Source organism: Crocuta crocuta, unplaced genomic scaffold (assembly GCF_008692635.1).
Source record: "Crocuta crocuta isolate KB4526 unplaced genomic scaffold, BGI_CrCroc_1.0 scaffold318, whole genome shotgun sequence".
NCBI lineage: Eukaryota > Metazoa > Chordata > Mammalia > Carnivora > Hyaenidae > Crocuta > Crocuta crocuta.
This window is the reverse complement of record NW_027531425.1, coordinates 246,059-261,618: the sequence shown is the minus strand read 5'-3', so window position 1 is coordinate 261,618 and position 15,560 is coordinate 246,059. Positions and strand designations below refer to the sequence as shown.

The 15,560-nt window shown below is 48.1% G+C and overlaps 1 protein-coding gene and 2 long non-coding RNA genes across 11 annotated transcripts in view; 1 reads left to right on the top strand and 2 right to left on the bottom strand.

Annotated features, from left to right (window-relative positions):
- The window catches only part of SRGAP2 (SLIT-ROBO Rho GTPase activating protein 2), a 243,244-nt gene that overhangs the window by 191,896 nt on the left and 35,788 nt on the right, over positions 1–15,560 (top strand). For all 9 annotated transcript variants that reach the window (XM_077772041.1, XM_077772039.1, XM_077772040.1 and 6 more), the window contains exons 10-13: positions 3,004–3,088; positions 5,932–5,959; positions 7,624–7,648; positions 13,225–13,285. In XM_077772041.1, coding sequence (XP_077628167.1) covers positions 3,004–3,088; positions 5,932–5,959; positions 7,624–7,648; positions 13,225–13,285 — 199 coding nt within the window. The remainder of the gene's footprint in view (positions 1–3,003; positions 3,089–5,931; positions 5,960–7,623; positions 7,649–13,224; positions 13,286–15,560) is intronic.
- LOC144238258 (uncharacterized) lies at positions 1,305–5,799 on the bottom strand. The gene is made up of 3 exons (XR_013337047.1): positions 5,712–5,799; positions 2,390–2,463; positions 1,305–1,390 (listed from the first exon to the last, which is right to left on the bottom strand). It is a non-coding gene; the product is annotated as an uncharacterized LOC144238258 (long non-coding RNA).
- LOC144238259 (uncharacterized) overlaps positions 13,313–15,560 on the bottom strand; it is a 4,670-nt gene continuing 2,422 nt past the window's right edge. Inside the window, exons 4-5 of the long non-coding RNA XR_013337048.1 lie at positions 13,826–14,013; positions 13,313–13,446 (exon numbers count right to left, since the gene is read on the bottom strand). This is a non-coding gene — a long non-coding RNA (uncharacterized LOC144238259). The remainder of the gene's footprint in view (positions 13,447–13,825; positions 14,014–15,560) is intronic.

The window sequence follows — 15,560 nt, the reverse complement described above, 5'->3', positions numbered from 1 at the left end:
GGTGCAGTTGGTTAAGCATCCGACTCTCAGTTTCAGCTCAGGTCATGATCTCATGGTTTCATAAGTTTGAACCCCGAGTTGGGCTCTGTGCTGACGGAGCAGAGCCTGCTTGGGATTCTCTCTCTTCCCTCTCTCCCTGCCCTCCCCCATTCCCACTGTCTCTGTCTCTCTCTCTAAATAAATAAATAAGCTTTAAAAAAAAAAAAAAGGCATAAGTGCCTTCCTTGACTTCAGCTGCCTTGGCTCCTCTCTGTGTGTCCGGTCAGCAGCTGAAGTCTTCTGCCAGCAAGGCCAGATTATTTCTCCCAGCTTCTGTCTCATTCAGACGAGTGCTAACTAACCGTGGGGGACAGGGAGGTGACAAATACGGTGCCTGTGCACTCTGGGATGACTTTCCCCTGCCATCCCTGGCTTACCCACATGGAACACTTGCAGCCGTGTCTCCACTGTTAGGGATGCAGGTCAACCTCCACACACTTTTTGGTCCTGCATGGTTTCGTGGAACCTGAACCTACCATACGTCTTTATCAGATGGTTACTTGTTTCAGTGGTTCACCAAGTGACAGCCAGAGTGAACTCACAGACTGTGACATGAAGGAGAAAATGACTACTGGAGTCACAAGCAGAAATATGAGTGAGGGGAAAGAATTTGCATCCGTCTCCTTTGAGACTTTTGGCTGTTTTCTGAGCAATCTGGTCTGGTTTTAAGGGTTACAGTTTCTCGGTGAATTTTTTCCTCATTAGGAACCCTTGAGAGTCTCCTGGGATAACCTTCCAAAGAGGGGCCTTTGAGGGTTCAGGTGTTAGCAGTGCGTGTTTCCTGCAGGCTCTTCCCCTCTGGGTCCCGTTCCCAGCCCCACAGTTAGGCGCTGTTTGGGGATTAGGGTATCGCCCAGGGCAGACTGACAGCAGGTGAGCTGACAGCTGGAACAGATGGAAAGGGGAAGGTGACAAGGGAGCCTGTTCTCGTGCAAAGGCACAAAGGAGCTCAGGAAACTGGTCACGAGTGAAGCAACAGCCATGATTTGGTATAGGATTTGTTGTTGTTTGTTTTATACTTCGTTTAGAGAGGAAGGGCACACTTGGGGGCTTGGATTGTGACCACCGAGGAAGGTTCTAGCAGAAGAGAGTGAGGCTCTTCATTTCTTTACTCCTTCAAGCATTTATTGAGTGTCTACTGTCTTCTGGGTGTGGTAGTAAGGATCAGGGATGCAAAGAATAATGACGCTGAGCCCAGGGAATGGGAAGTCTGAAGACAAAAATGCATGAGTGACAAGCCCCCCGGGCCAGAGGTGTGTGAGAGTTGCAGAGGCACATGCAGGGGCATCCGGGTGAGCATGGGAGGGCCAGGATGTGCATCCCAGAGAAAGCACGTTTTTTTCCTTTGTTTCTACATGAGAAAGAGAGAGAGAAGAAATACACACCTTTGGTTAAAAGCTTAGGCTGTACAGAAAGGCATAGAGTAAAAGTAATTCACATTTTTCTCACCTTTTTTTTCTGCCTTCCTCCTAAGTGGTAATAGCCATAAAATCAGAGGCTTGATGTACAATTATACGTTTTGTTTAATACATAGAAAGGACAAGTATTAATGATTTAAAATGTTTAATCTATTACCCTCTCCACTGTGTCATGTGTCAGCAGTGAGTCACTCAGGGATCCTACTCAGGGAAACACTGCCATCTTGCCTCTGAGCATAGACAGGGCAGATGACCCCTGACCCAGGAGACAACCAAGGCAAAGGAAAGTTGCTGTGTGTGGCTGCAGGGTAGAGTAGAAAGACGCCCGTGTTAAAACTCCGAAGGCCTGGCACTACCACTTCCAGGCTGGCACATATCTGCGATGCAACACCCCTCTCCCACGATCATCTCATCTGTAACAAGGGAACAACGATGTCTTCTCCGGCGTGCTCTACAGAGTCACTGTGCACGTCAAGGGAGAGGAGATGTGCTAATGGGCTCTGAAAACCCTTGAATTGCTCCACATATATAAAGAGTTAATACCACGAAGTTTTGTTCTGCCTCTCCTTCTGTTGCGCGCCCTGATGGATGGAGTGTGCCTTCACGATGGTTGAGCACACACGCCCAGTTGTCACACTCCATGTGTCTGGACACTGGCTCCACCACTCACTCACAGTTTGACCTTCAGCAGCCTGTTTAATCTCTCCAAACCTTGGTGCCCTCATCCGTAAAATGGGGACAGTGATAATCATAGCTCATAGTGTTGCTTGGAAGATTTGATGAATTGTCCAGGGAAATAGAGTGTCTCCCCAAGCAGACAGGGGTAGAGAGAGGTCACATCAGAAACTCCAGCACAGTAATTGCTTTCTGACTGTTAGAGCCGCTGGGAGCGCATTTCCATAACCTCATGTTGTGTTTGGAAGTGCCATTACCTGTATGTACGGATGGGGAGTGGTATAGCCTCTCTCTCTGGCAGCTCAGAAACCCCAAGCCTTCCACAAACACTCTGTGCAGAATAGAGGAGGAAGCTGATTAAGGGATGGCTCAGACAAAAGATGCTCTGCTTGCTGGCTTGCGGCTTAGGCAGCGGCTGAGCCCGCCCTTGGCATTGCTCCTAGTGTGTTGGAATGCACCCTGGGAGGGGCCCACGTGGAGCCAGATGTCAATGCAGGTGGCGAGTGGCAGGTGTATGTCCTCACACCAAGAGCCTTTGGGCTCAGTGAGTCTACCCACCCCACCCCCACCCCCTGTTCTTCTCCAGTGGAACTGAAAGAGATGGATGAGGGGCTCTGCGAGGCAGTTTCCTACACTAGCCGATGTGGAGCTGGCTCCCAGGAGAGCACAGACCAGGGTACCCATCCAGCATGGAAATCAGCAGCTGTCCAGATGCTCAAGGCCTTAAAGAAATAAAAAAGGAACCTAGTAGAAACTGGGTCAGAAACCAAATGCCCTCTTATGAAAAGGGAATTGTACAGCTGAGCATCTGGGTGTTCTTTTTTTTTTTCTCCTTCAGGAGTCTGACTGCTTTTCTCCTCCTCCCTTACAGAAAATGAAGGAGTACCTGGAAGGCAGGAACCTCATCACCAAGCTCCAAGCCAAGCACGACCTTCTCCAGAAAACCCTGGGAGAAAGTGAGTGTAGGAATTCTGCTAGAGGTTTGGTAATGGGGGGGAAGGCCAAGCCCCGAGCTGTAGGGCTGAGCCTCCCCACTAAGCCCCATGGGCCTGATCTGGTTATGTGAATGCATGTCTTTTCCTAGCCTGTTTGCTGTGAAGCACACAGCCCCACATGACTGCCTGAGTAATGGGAGAAGGCCGGTGCTTAATGAAGCACTAATGTGCATCATCTTATTTGTTTAAATGGAGCGTGCCTGCCCTCCACCCTGTCCCCCTTCTCTGCCACGGCTGGGGTAAAGGGCTGATGGGTTACTTGCTCTCCAGACGCTTTGTTGAAACTCTCAGTTCCGCTGTAGCGGGACCGAGGCTGCAGCAGGAAGGCAGGGACAGTGAGGTGAGAACGCATCTGCTCTGAGGAGACGAGAGGCTTCTCAAAGGCAGGAGGAACCCACAGACTGCCGCTTTCTGTAGTGTCAGGTCAGAGCATCGCTTTCCTTCTGCTTTGGAGGGTCCTGGTACAAAATGGCAGCTCTCTCTGCCTCAGCCACGCAGAGGCCATGGTACCGAAGGGCCCATCTCATCCATGAGTCAAGGATGATTTTAACCAGACTCTTGAAAGTAGCAAAGCAGAGAAACTGGACTGACACTCTGGACTTTCTCTCCTCGGCTGTCAAACAGAAGGCAAAGGTTGAAAGAGAAGCTTCCTTGGGGTTTTGGGCACCCTGCCCAGGTCCTGCCTAGCTCTCAGCGTCCTGTGATTAATGGGATTCCCAGGATGGGGATGCCTCTGAATGCCCGGCCCCTCCTCCCTGCCCTGCCCATCTCGTCACTTAAAATGGGACCAGAAAGCTACAGGCAGTATGTGGTAACACCAGAGAAAAGCAAAACTACACAGAGGTCTAACATTTTAAAGCAAATTCTTGAGCGCTCTTCAGACAAATTGCAGTGTAGAAAAAGCATATGGCGCTCATTGGCTCATCCGCCTCAGGAATCAGAGCTACACTTTTCATACCAGAGCCTCCCACCCACCATTCTGGCCTTGTTCTCCTCCCCTCCTCCTGCACTGGACAGTTCCCCCAGGTGATGAATTCTTTTTATCCCTGGGATCTTTGATCTTGTGATTGTAAAGGCATTTTCTTTTATGTAAAGAATGCCTGTTAGGTAACTTCTGTTCTCTTTCCTCCCCGCCACCCAAGGGACTCAGGCTAAAACAGGTTCGGGCACTGAGATCCTGGCTTTGCTTATAGAAAATCATTACTTTTGGGTTATCAGATTGCTTCGTAGGGAATCAGAGGAAAGAAAGCCCAGAACTATTTGAAGCGAATTATAACCATGATTTCCTTTTTGCTAAAATGATCCATGCATAGCCCATAAATGAGATGGGGAGCAGGACCTTGGGAATGTGTGTGTTTGTGTGAGAAAGAGAATGTGTGTATGTGTGTGTGTGAATGGGACTGCACACACATACTTGCACCAGATTTGCCACTGTGGAGAGGCAAAGGTTGGTGACCGTTCATTAGTGCTGCAAATTGCCTCCATCTAAAGATGACAAGTTCTACCAATAAGGGAAAAAATAGCTGCAGATCTTCCTGTGTGCAAGTCATCATGTCCCTGCCTTCCGAATGTATTTGTCACCATAATGCAAGAGCCCCTTGTTCTTGTCACAGAAGGATAATTGATGTGTATGAATATTCCAGAATGGAAATGGGACAGATGTTGACAATAATGCCTCAGAATAATATTTTTGCAGATGAAAGCGGAGCCTTTAGTAATGAGAGGCTGTTTGGGGTGGGGAAGGACAGTGCTCAGGATGAGCTGAAGTGTAATCAACAATTAGTAACCTTTAAAGGCAAGAAGAAGCCCTGCCCTCCCCTGCCCTTCCCTGTCCTTGGAGCTGTTTTTCCAGGAGCGTGGATCATGACCTCTTCCCCAGCCCAGCACCTGCGTGGGTGTCCCTGCTCTGGCAAACGGACATCTAAGAAAATCGTTACTTTTGGGTTATCAGATTGCTTTGTAGGGAATCAAGACCACGCTTGGTTAACTGTGGATCCAAAGACAGCAAGTAGATTACATCATGGCCCATGTACATAGGCACATGTATTTTTTAAAAATAGAAGAATTCTTCTCATGAACTTTAAGAGATTCATTTTTTAAAGCAGGCTGTGACCCATTAAACACGATCTTAGGGCCTGCTGTTGGATTGAGAACCACAGTTTGACAGCAATTAAATCTCGTTTCCCCTTGCCACCCCAGCCCAACCTAAGAGAATTTTGTATGGATTTAAAACTAGAACGTTCTTATCTTCTCCCTCCACCACCACCCCCAAACAATTCTTCCTTCCTTCTTGCCGCTCTCACCGTGTGTGTGTGTGTGTGTGTGTGTGTGTTCATGTGTATGTGTTCATGTGTGTGTGTTTGTTCGTGTGTTCTTTACTCAGGAGCAAGCAAGTCTCTCCCTCCCTCCTCCCACACACACCCACATACACACACCCACTCAGAAGACAAGCTGGATTTCACCTCTGGGAAGGCTTCTAGTAATTTGTTCTCTAACATAGGATCCGCCTTGCTATTGTTCCCTACAGCCACCCTGTTTTCCCTTTGGGAAGCAGGGTTCGCACCCGTAGGCTTTAGGGACCTACCAGCAGCCCTGGGAACAAGCATTAGAAACACCCCTTGCCCAGGAGGAGGCTCTGGGTGTTTCTCTTCTTGTTCTCCCTGGAAGGCCAGTCACGACGCGCAGTGATGCTGGCGGCTGTCTGGGAGGACGGGCAGGGCATTTCAGGGAACTCCTGGCAGCAAGTCTTCCTCTCTGGCCCCTTCTGCTTCAACATGAGCTTTTTGCCTTTGTCTTTCCAACAGGTCAGCGGACAGACTGCAGTCTGGCCAGGTAGGTGTGGCCTGGGACAGCCCTGGGAAGGGACGAAGAGAGGCCCGTGGGGTAGAGCAATCCCAGCCCAGCCCGGGGAAAGAGCCGTGGAGTTCAAGTGTGAAGGCTTTGGATGCCTTTGCAAAGGAGGGGACTAGGGCGGGGGTTGCTTCCTTCCCTTCGCCTTGCTGACCCCATCTGGCCTCAAGTGGAAATGGGGTCTGCCGTGACTCGGGGAGAGAGCAGAGCGGAGTGGAATAAAGGGAGTTATTTGCTGAAGTCATTCCAGAGACCCCAAAGCCACGGCTTTTCCAAGGAAAGGAAGTGTTCGCCTCTGGAGGATCCTGGTAACCTAGCCTTAGCTGCTACACTTCAGCATGTGGTTTGGGGGAAGTCTCCGACCAGAGAAGGAAGATCAGGAGATAGCATTTGATCTGAGATTTTATGTATGGAAAAGATGACAGCCCCTAATTAGTGGCTGTTGCTGGATCATGAAATACTACATCGCACTGGCTTGCCAAACAGCATCGGTAGAAATCCTTGCCTGTTGTACAAGCATGCTTCCAGTCTGTCCCCACCTTCCCCTCCCTCCCCGACCCCAGCCAAATATTTTCCCTCCCAGTCATGTAGCTGCTATGAGAAAACTCGTGAGCTGGCGGAGAGCAAGGCGTTCAGCCAGCCAGCAGTTCTCAGATGCCTAAAAATGTGCTGATTTAACCAGGGAAAGAGCTTTAATGGGCTAGACTCCTTAGAGACCTGGGTTAGCCCATTATATCAACCACTTCTATCTGCCAACACACACACAATAATCATGAGGCCATTTACAATTAGAGGCTCATTATTTAGAAATAGCTTCATTTGGCTTTCATCGTTTGTCATTGTGGATTACAGTAAAGGTCCCATTAATATACCAGTCTCGTTGACTGGAGGGAACCAGGATCATGGAATTTCATGGAATATATCTTCTTGGTGATAGTCTTAATGTAAGTTCACCTGAAGCCCCATATCTGTGGAAAGCTGTATGGGAGGGAAAACAAGCTAGGTTGAATCCCCTTAGGCTGTGTGACCTTGGACTGCTCTCTGCTCTCCTTCCAAGTCCAGTTCCCCCATCTATAAGACAAGAAAGAGCAGCCCACTAGACCCAAGGAGCTCTAGGATTCCAGAGAGGCTCCTCGAGAGCAGCCTCGTGGAAGGGGCAGAGAGAGCCAGCAGCCAGGCTCTGGGCCTTACTTCCTGCACTGCAGGCAGAGCGGTGCTGTTCTCCATGCTTGGGGAGTTGTGTCTGAGTTCGATTCCCTTGGAAAAGAGTTTGAAAGGCATTCACCTGAAGGATCACCAAGGTTCCTTCCAGTCCGACTGCTCTGTCCTTGAAACTCCAGGAAAATTGCTCCCTAAGGATTTCCAAGAGAATGAACACTGTGTCTTCCTTTGGTGTTAGAGTGTCTCCTTGCAGACAGAGACATCCTCTGATTGTCTAACCCAAGCATATTTGATTCCCACCTCTTCTAGTTTTGAATGGTGGGAGACAGTGAGTTCAGAGATCTCTGGGGGCCTGGGCCTGGGACTGAGTTGAACAGCATGACTTGCTTCATTAACTAACACACAGATTGTTTTTAATCCCATTATCTCTTTTTTCTCCCCATTGCTGGTTCGGGTCATCTCTACTTTGGTGGGGTCAACTGCAGGCGGAGCTCAACTGTAAGGAAGCAGGTAAGGGCCCAGCAAGAGGCAGGCTGGTCAGGTGAGAAGGTGATTATGTCCCATAGACATTTCTGGAAGCCTACTGTGGGCATGATACTTTCCTGACTTCCTGCCTATGTTTGGGACGTACCATTCAGTCATAATACGTTTACCACTATGGCAACTTGATTGCCTTAGCAATGCGGCCACGGCCATGGCCTTTCTGACTTGTTCCTCCCCTAGTCGTTCACCCTCTTCCTTGCTAGAGATGTGGTTGACTGTGGCAGATTGTGCCCGCGGTGTCACTTCTCTAGGAAACCGCGAAGGAGGCCTCACGCTTTGTACCTAAGTTCCACATGAGAGCAGCTCACAGCAGCTCACCTCGAGGTCATCACCTCTAGCGGACACGCTTGCTTTAAGTGTGTGGATTTTTGTTTGTTTCTGGCGGTGCGGTCATCCTCGATGTATTTCTAAAAATGCAAAGATGAGCCTGATCTGAGGATGATCAGGAAACTGATGTTCAACCCCGTGCTGGTTCACATGATTTTCAGTGTTGTATTAAAATCTGACACTGGGCAGCCAGCTCGCTTGACCCGTGTCAGGGCAGGATGTTGGAAGGCAGGGCCTGGGTAATGCACATCAGTGGATAATCTAAAAAAGAAAAAAATTAATTGAAGTTGCTTTTCCAGTGGCAAATATGACTTCCTAATTATATTTTATGGCACATACTAAAATGATTTTGTGTCCCCGAAGCTCATACCGGCTACGTGGCAGGCAGTTAACAGGGAGGAGGTAGAGAGAGCTCCGAAACGTCTTTGCGTCTACTCAGGGGAAAAACTGGTCCAGGCTTTAAAAAATCATTTTGGGTAATTCACAATGGCTGCAGCCACCAGGAGATGCTCGAATGTAGAAGGCACATGGCTTCTGTTGTGTCAGCGGCCGCAACAGGGTCTCCAGCCCCTCTGACTGCTTCGGCTCACCAGGCAGTCCAGCGGGGACACTCGGCCGACACAGCTCTCACTCAGCTTAGCTTTGCTGTCACTATTCCTTTTTCCCTTTCTCTGCTTTGGATCTCATTATAGGGAGACCACCGTCAGATATACTTATACATTTTTTAATTTATAAAAATTTAATTGCATCTCTCCCTCCTCTGGCTCCTCTATGTCTTTCTTTGGCCCCGTCTCCCATAATTTCATTTGAACCTAGAGAAGAATGGAGTGCCTTCCAGGGATAATCTATTGCATTTAAAATTAATAGGTGGGTATCTTAAAGAGGGAGCCAGCTTTCTTCCCTTCAGCATTAAGAACAGGGTCGAACTTAACACTTGTTCCTTTCAGTTCCTGGGCTGAAACTGGGCCTCCTGCATCTAGATGGAGCAGAGGTGCAAGGGCCTCCCAGCCCGTACTCTAGACTCACAAGTGCAGAGACCACGGTGTGGGGGTCAGCAGGCGCCCCTGGCTGGGCTCACCGTCGGAGGCCGGCCGCACCCATCTGGTCTGTATCCTGCTGCGTCTAGGCAGGTCCAGGCAAAGCATATTGTCTAGTGCTAGATTTGCATAAGAACCAGGATGCACCCCAAACCCCAATCAAATAAAGACCTTGTTTTCCTTCTGCTGCCCCGGTTTGTCTCCAGCAGCTCAGATCTAATGGTGGATCAGTGAGGAGTTTTTCCTACTATAGACAGGCAGGGAAATAGTAACTGGGAAGATGAGTGGTCTTGTATAAGAAAATAAATAATTGGTTGTTTATGGCAAGTCAGCCAAACAAGAGGAAGAGTCTGGTAGCTTTTGTTTTTGAGGATCCCTAATAGGTTCCAGTCACTTTTGACCCTATCAAAGGCTAGGTTCAAACCATCCCAGGCTTTTCTGCCTCAACTGCCACTTTTCAGCTTTTTCTGCTACCCTCAAGCCCAGCATTTCTCTTTCCCATCTTTCGGACTCTTCTTTGCTTGTCTGTCTTTCTTCATGCCTCTAATGTAGGCACGCTCCCAAGGCTTGGTCCTCTTTGGACTTTTTGTATTCCTTCCCTTGTTGCCTTGTTCGCTTAAATGAGCCTTTCTCTCCTTCCCTAAGTGTCCATTGTTTTGAATCTTTGGATCCAATCTTGAACTGATTGGCTGAGTATCCGCTTGAGAGTTGAGACGTTGCCTCCCTGCATCAGCCTACCCTTCTCCCTACCACAGTCTAACTTCCTTAGCACATTCCCCAACTTCTCTACTTCCCATGATGGGGAGCCTCCATTCTTCATTCACGGTGCTGAAACCCCAAATATTATCTTTGATGCCTCTTTCTTTCCCATCACCCACATCTAATCAGTCATGTAGACTTGTATTTTCTCCCTTGGTAAAAACAGAAATCTAACAATGTAACAGATCAGTACCCGGCAAAAATCCAAACTCTCTCACTCATGAGAAATTATACCAAACAATGGCATGTTTAGGCACTATCTGGCCACCTTCCTGATTGTTTTCTCCTGCCAGTCACAGGACCCCTGCTTTACCATCTTTTCCAAATCATGCCTGTTATCTTTCTCCCTCCACCTTTGGTTTAAAGGTCCCTTAATCTGATCGAATGGAGATTTGTCCCAATTGTCCTTAAAGCCTCCTCCCCACCCTCGGATTATACCACCAAAAATACTGTGAACTAAAGAACTAAATGGACATCAATTCTAACATTGCAGGAGGGAAGAAGAGGGCAAGAAAGGGAGAGATGGACACAGCATAAGAACACTCATGGACACTGCGTGGTCAGCTGTTTGCGAAATCAGTGGTGAAGTGAGGACCTTTGGGGCCCCACAGGAGCATCCTGGGGGAATGAATTCACACAAAGCTCAGAAACATTACAAGGAGAGGGGAGGGTAGTAGGAGCTTCTGAGGCTTTCGTGACATTGTCCAGTTTTTGCTCCCACTAGACTCTGTCTTAGGCTCCCCCGGTCAGTGGGGCCTAGGCAAATACTATTCTGCGGTAGGACAGGCCATCTCTGGCCCACTCTTGTCCACCACAGATAATCCCTCTGGGCTGCTTCCGATGTACCCAGATAACCATGGACATGCAGGTTTGATGTCTTACTTTCTGCAGCCCTGCATGCTTCCCCTTAACTACCACTGATAGTCCGTTTCCTGCAAGTCTAGGCAGAACTTTGCATTCACATAACTTGTTGAAGCCCGTAATCTGTGAGCTTCCCAACCTGCCTCTCTCTGGGTCTTTAAATTTAAGCCTAGGGCCAGAAAAACTTCACAAACCCTCATATCACTAACTTCATCATCACTGCTACCACTTTGTAACTTCCAAAAACTAGAGGTTTGTTTTGTTTTATTTTGTTTTTTTTTATACTGGAATCTAGTCTCTTCATTAGAGTATAGAAGTATAGACCCAGATCCTTCCTCTAAGATCACCCCAGGCTGACTGGCAACAACAGGGCAGACACTGGCTACTCTAGCTGGAAAGCTGGAGGAAGCAGATGGGTTGGGGCTCATGAAGATGAGCCTTTGGGACTGAGACCTTCCGGACTCCAGCTCTACCTTGGCGCACCCACGACTCCCTGTGGCAGCATCCTGCCTTCCCAGTGAGCTTGGGAGCGAGAGGCCATGCCTTACAGCCTGACTTCCTCATGAGACCCGGCTGCTTCCCTAATGGTGGACCAGGGCCCCAGTTGAAAATTCAGGGATGTAGGCAAACCTGTGAATGGGGCAGAAGCCACAGGGCCCATCCCACTTGAGAAGCAATCTCTGTCCTAAACTACTTATTATATTTTATTTTTAAGATTTTATTTGGGGGAGGGGGCACTTGGGTGGCTCAGCTCAGAGACTGGAGCCTGCTTCAGATTCTGTGTGTGTGTCTCTCTCTCAAAAATAAACATTAAAAAAGTTATTTAAAAAGATTTTATTTTTTATGTAATCTCTACACTCAACATGATCTCAAACTCCCAACCCTGAGATCAAGAGTCACACACTCCATCTACAGTGCCAGCCAGGCATCCCTGTCCTGAACTTCTATAGCCCTTTTCAGCTAGGTTTAGGGCCCTTTGCCTGATCCCTTTCTTCCTTGTAGCTGAATGATTGTGTATTTAGCTGCATTATAAAACCCTGCTGGTTTTCAGTAATGCTTGGCGTACATACTTGGCAATATTTGCTGAGCTCCTAGGTTGCGGGTTGGGTGGCAGTGAGGTGTTCGGTCTTGGAAGGAAACTGCCTGGGTTTGGATCCGAGCCCTGCCACTTATTACCTGTGTCACTGTAAGCAGCTATCTCACCTGGCTAAGCCTTCATCTCCTCATTTGTCAAATGAGGATGATAGTAAGGATACATACCCCATGGGGTTGTTATCAGGACCAGTCTATCTAAAGCACCTAGGACATGACCCACCACCTGTGTAAATTCTCTGTAAATGGTAAGCTCTAATGTTCATGTGCCAATAGGAAATGTTACTCTTCTCACCACCTATTCCCTCCCCAGTTTGTAGACATCGAGTTGAGGCCCAAAGAAGTTAAATGGCAGTGATGTATAGCAAAATGGCAGAGCAAAAATTTATATCTGGGAGGCCTGCTTCTTAGTTTAGTACCAATTAGTTTCCACCATTTCTCAGAGTTGGGTTTTTCTTTCCTACCTTTTACGCCAAGTAAACCCCCTTTCTCTTGCTCCCATTGGGTCATCAGCTGATACCCTCAACTGACAATAATTGAACACCTACTATGTAAGAACATCATGGCCGGCCCTAGTGATCCAAGAATTAACAGGATCTGCCCTGTGGAGCATGAGCTATGGTGGTGACAGATGCAAACGAGGTATTCATACCCACACAGTTAAGTCACAGTCAGGGTTGTGAGAGGTAAGCAAAAGGTGCTGAGACCCTGTAGACAGGGACCCTGATCTCATCTGGGGAGTCTGGAGAAGCAGTCCTAAGAAAGTGATACTTGCACTGAGATCCCAAGGGTTGGGATCCCCGGGTGAGGAGAGCATTCCAGAAGCAGGAGCAGCTCATGCAAAGCCAAGGACAAAGAACTTCTCCAAGGAATGGAAAGTTAGGCTGGTATGTCTGAAACAGAGAGACTGGAGGAAGGAGCAGAAGGAGATGAAGCTGAAGGCAAAGGCAAGACCCTGGAGCCACAGGCTGTGTAAAGAAGCCAATCAAAAAGGTTAGCTTAGAAAGTGAACGACAGGGTGTGCACTTTGAGAGGTCACCCACCACTATATTAAGGAAGGACAACATGGTCTGAAGGATGGCAAGGGTGGGAACTGAGATACTGATGTAGGGACTAAGTAGAGATGGAGCAGAGATGGCAGTAGAGATGGAGAGAAGTAAATGGATTTGAGAGATGTTTAGGAAGCCGACTTGACAGCACGTATTGACTGATTGATTGGATGGCTGTGGTAGGAAGCTGGAGGATGATCAGTTGCACTTAGGACATGCTGAGTTTAAGGCATCCGTGTGGCTTTCCAAGTAGGTGGTTGTGTGTACGCTCTGAAGCTTGGAGGAGGCCAGATGCTTCTTTGAGGACCGGCCACTGAGCCAGCTGAGATGAGTTCTGCACAGTCCAGCCCATTTTCCTCTGACTCTGGGCTATGCCTGTTTAAAGATTCTAATGCTATGTTTCTCTTCGGCCTTTCAGGATTCCAGCCAGGCGATTCCTCTGGTGGTAGAAAGCTGTATCCGGTTTATCAGCAGACACGGTAAGCAGGATTAAAGCCTTGCCCATATTTGTGCAAAGTTGGGAAGAGCCTCCAGGAATTCTTTGTAGAGTAAGAACAGAGACCCACTTTGCATCTTGACCTTCTCAGAAACAGAATGAAATCTTGTTTGCCTAATGTTTGCTACCTTGGAATGGCCACACCTAGACATTGAGAGAAAAACAGCATACGCTTTGACCCAAAATGCCTCAGCCACTTACCACACTCCCTCTTCTAGCTTGAGAGTAGGTTTTATTTTTTTTAATGTTTTATTTATTTCTGAGAGAGAGACAGCATGAGCAGAGGAGGGTCAGAGAGAGAGGAGTCACAGAATCTGAAACAGGCTCCAGGCTCTGAGCTAGCTGCCAGCACAGAGCCTGACGCGGGGCTCGAACCCACGAACTGTGAGATTATGACCTGAGCTGAAGTTGGATGCTTAACCGACTGAGCCACCCAGGCACCCTGAGAGCGGGCTTTAAATCACAGCTGTGATGTGAGTAAGTGCAGCTGGGATGGAGTGGTAACAGTTTTGCCATTACTCACCGTCTTCGCACGTGTCGTATCGCCTGCCGCACGGCTGGAAGCCTTATGTCACACTGTCTTTCTACATCATACTCCTTTGAAAACAACTCCTTTTGTGATGTTGCCCCGATTCCTAATAATACTCAGGTTCTGGTTCCGGTGTGGTCTCGCTGGACACAGCATCACCTGGAGCTCCGTTAGTCACCTGTCTAAAGATGTAGCCAGCCTTTGAGAGACTTCGGGGGCTGGCTCCTTCTCAGCTGAAGTCAGATCACACTATCTGCTGCTTGGATGAAGCTGGGTCTCATAAACTCCATCCCTCACCAGCTCCCAGGCTGGTTGCACAAAATCTGGGGGTGGAGGTGAATTGCCAGCAAACCAAGCTTCTACGCGTAAGAGTGTTTAGAAAGCACAACTATCTGAGCTAATGCTGTGGACATTTCTAGGAACCGGACATCAGACGTTGTTTTTAGAGGCTGTCTTATCTAGTTAGAGGAAAAGGGACAGAATGACCTTCTTGCAGCTAAGGAGGTGTATAAATGATTGCTGGTCTCAGTGCAGAGGCACACAATTTCCCTCCCTTCCTCTCTCCCAGTAAGCTGGGACCTTGCTTCCATTCGTTTTTGGAATAGTAATTATTTTAGTATGCTTACAATTTTACCCCGCTCTAATCAGCTACAGTTTTTTCATCTTGTCTCTATTTACTTGAAGTAACAGCATTGTATATCAATAGTGAACAAATATTTATCAAGGCCCTGAGCCGTGCTGGGCACCATGCATTGTCAACTAGGAAAACAAAACCAGAGACAATGTACCTCTCCTGTCTTTACTTGGTTTTATGATGCATTTAGGAGAAAATAAATAAGCAATTGAAAAGCTAAATCAAAGGAGATAAGCTCTAGCAATTCAGAGTAGCAGTAGAAGAAACTTCACAAGATAGTAATGATTAATGATGGAGTAATTGGCAAAGATAAATCCAAACTGAGTTCAGGGGAGGAAAAATCATTTATGTCTAAAGGACAACAGGAGGAAAGGAGTCTGCACTCTTATTGCTCCGTCTGTGCGTTCCATTCAGTTATTCAACAAATATATAGAGATATAGGTTGTTCATTGTGTGCCAAGGAAAAGTCCCTGTCTTCATGAGCTGTATATATATATAGATGATTGGCTGATCAGTTAATAGATAAACACAGTCATATACAGTGTGTCTGCTGGTGGCAAGTGTCAACGAAGAAAAGCAAGGTGAAGAGATGGAGAATGGAGATGGGACACCGTGCTGGGTGGGTTGTTCAGAGAAAGGCCCTCAGCTCCCCTTCTAAGAGGGTGACATTTGGGCAGAGTCCTGAAAGGAAGTGAGGAAGAGAGCCATGTGGCATCTGGGAAGAGCGTTTCAGAGAGAGGGAGCGTCGGATGCAGAGATCCGTGGCATACGCGGGCCAGCATGCAGGAGGCCGGTGTGGCTGGAACAGAGAGAGGGAAGAGAAGAGGGGCAGGGGATGAAGCCAGAGGCCAGACTCAGGGCTCATCGCCTAAGGGAGGTGTTTGGGGTATATTCTGAGTGAGGTGGGAAGCTACTGGAGAAGTTTGAACAGAGAGCTTTTTTTTTAAGGATTTTTTTTATTTTTGAGAAAGAGAGAGCACAGGCAGGGAAGGGACAGAGAGAGGAGGGAATAGAAGATATGAAGCAGGCTCTGCGCTGACAGCAGCAAGCTCGATGCAGGGCTCAGACTCATATGAGACCTGAGCCAAAATTGGA